At 25.1% G+C, this 1,961-nt stretch overlaps 1 protein-coding gene across 1 annotated transcript in view; it reads right to left on the reverse strand.

Moving 5' to 3' along the window:
- Positions 1-1,961, reverse strand: part of LOC107032701 (cytochrome P450 CYP72A219-like) — a 5,967-nt gene that overhangs the window by 2,719 nt on the left and 1,287 nt on the right. The window contains exon 2 of the mRNA XM_015234277.2: positions 727-944. Coding sequence (XP_015089763.1) covers positions 727-944 — 218 coding nt within the window. The remainder of the gene's footprint in view (positions 1-726; positions 945-1,961) is intronic.

Here is a 1,961-nt window from a genome sequence, read left to right on the forward strand (position 1 = left end):
TATATTGTAAGATCACAAATAATTTATAATCTTAAAAATAAAATTTAAAATAGAGTATCCAATAAACAGAAAACATTTGATAGTATGAAAAACTTAAGTAGTCCATTTTATCTATATAGAAAAATAGCTCAAAAGGGTCCTGGGCTCACAGAAGTCGGCCCAAGGTCATTAGTCCATTTTTGTTTCTTTATTTTTTAAAAAAAGAAAAAAAACTAATTTTTCATTTGCTAAGTTTTTTAAATTTTTTCAAAATCTTTTCATATTATCAATATTGTATAAATGGTGCTAAAAACAAGTATATATGATGTACAAATAGTTATGTAGTGTATATGTAATGTATCAATATAAGTAGTTATCTAATGTATATGTAATGTATCAGTATTGCAAAAATAGTGTGTAAACATGAATATGTAATGTGCAAATAGTCATATTGTGTATATGTAATATATCAATATTGTATTTTGTATAAAATACTTTAAATTTTTTTTTGTGCAGATAGTGTATTTTGTATATTGTATAAGTAGTGCAAATATTTTTTTTCTCAATGGATAGTTTGTATACATGATTTATAGTCACAGAAATGATCAAAACTATTTTAAATTGCAAACTTTAAAAATCTTTTATTAAAATTATATGTCAAGTCAGACAATATCAAATAAACTTAAACTAAGTGAATTATTAGAAAATTAAAAAAAGAATATGAGGTAAGTTTGATAGTAGTAAAACCTTCAACTTGTCAAGGTGAAAAGCAGGATTGAGAAGCCTTCTATGTACAGCCCATTTATCTGCCTCATAGTCTGCAATTCCAGTTGCTAATAATTTGGTGAGTGGATTGCCACCTGGCTTCTGAAACACATAATTCTTCATCATCACCTCCTTTATAACTTCTGGATCCATGATCACCACTGCTGGTCTTGGCCCAAACCACACAAAACAATTCTTACCTACATATTCAAGTGGAATCATCATATCGTATTAGTTTAGAAGCTAATTATTTAGATAAATTTTAGAATTTCATATTATGTATCTTATTAGATTTCGATGTTTTCGAATAAGTACAAAATATATGTATCTTGAATACATGAGGTCATAATTTGGTGCAATTATTACATCATAGTAGATTCGCATATATATATATATAAACAAATCTCACTCGCTCTCCACTCTTCATATATTTGGTATCTCATATACATGCAAATCAAACCAAATACATGTATATAGTGTGTATCTAATGTAATTCACATGTATTTGAGATATATGTGAAGCTCGTCCCCTCTTTTCCTATTTTTTTTGTGTATCTGATAGCAAAAATATATGTATTTAAGTATATTTTTTTAAAATATATTATAAAGGACTCTTAATTAATAGTAAAATATGTAATATTTCAAATATAGATAATATTAGTATATATAATAGTGAATTGTGTCTAACTATGCAATTTTCCATATTATTTTCACATTTTTATGAGATACCTAAATCCACCACCATGCTTAGCTTAGGCAGGTTCAAAATTTAATTATAAATTATTATGATAATTTTAAATTAATATATAATAATAATTGAGTAAGTTTGTTCCTACAAAGTATAATTTTGATCAAGTGATAGAAACACTAATATATGATGTGAATATGAGACACCAATATCAAGAGTTTAAATTTTATTACGTATAGATAAAAAGTATTTATTGATATTAGATAATTTGAGTGTTTTAAGTTATCTATGTCATTAAAATATAAATAGTTTTATACCATTAAGTTATGAAAAAAAAATCTACTAGTAAACATTTCTAAAATGTAAAATTTATAATCTTAAAACTAAGACAAATTATAAAGTGATTTGGTGGCTTAAAAAATCTTAATATTAACGGTATATATAAATTAAACTCATAATTTGACTTTTCTATATACTGAAAAAGGAAAAAACTTATTCGCACTGAGTGCATAAAATGGGGGGGGGGGGGG

Source organism: Solanum pennellii, chromosome 10 (genome assembly GCF_001406875.1).
Source record: "Solanum pennellii chromosome 10, SPENNV200".
Classification (NCBI taxonomy): domain Eukaryota; kingdom Viridiplantae; phylum Streptophyta; class Magnoliopsida; order Solanales; family Solanaceae; genus Solanum; species Solanum pennellii.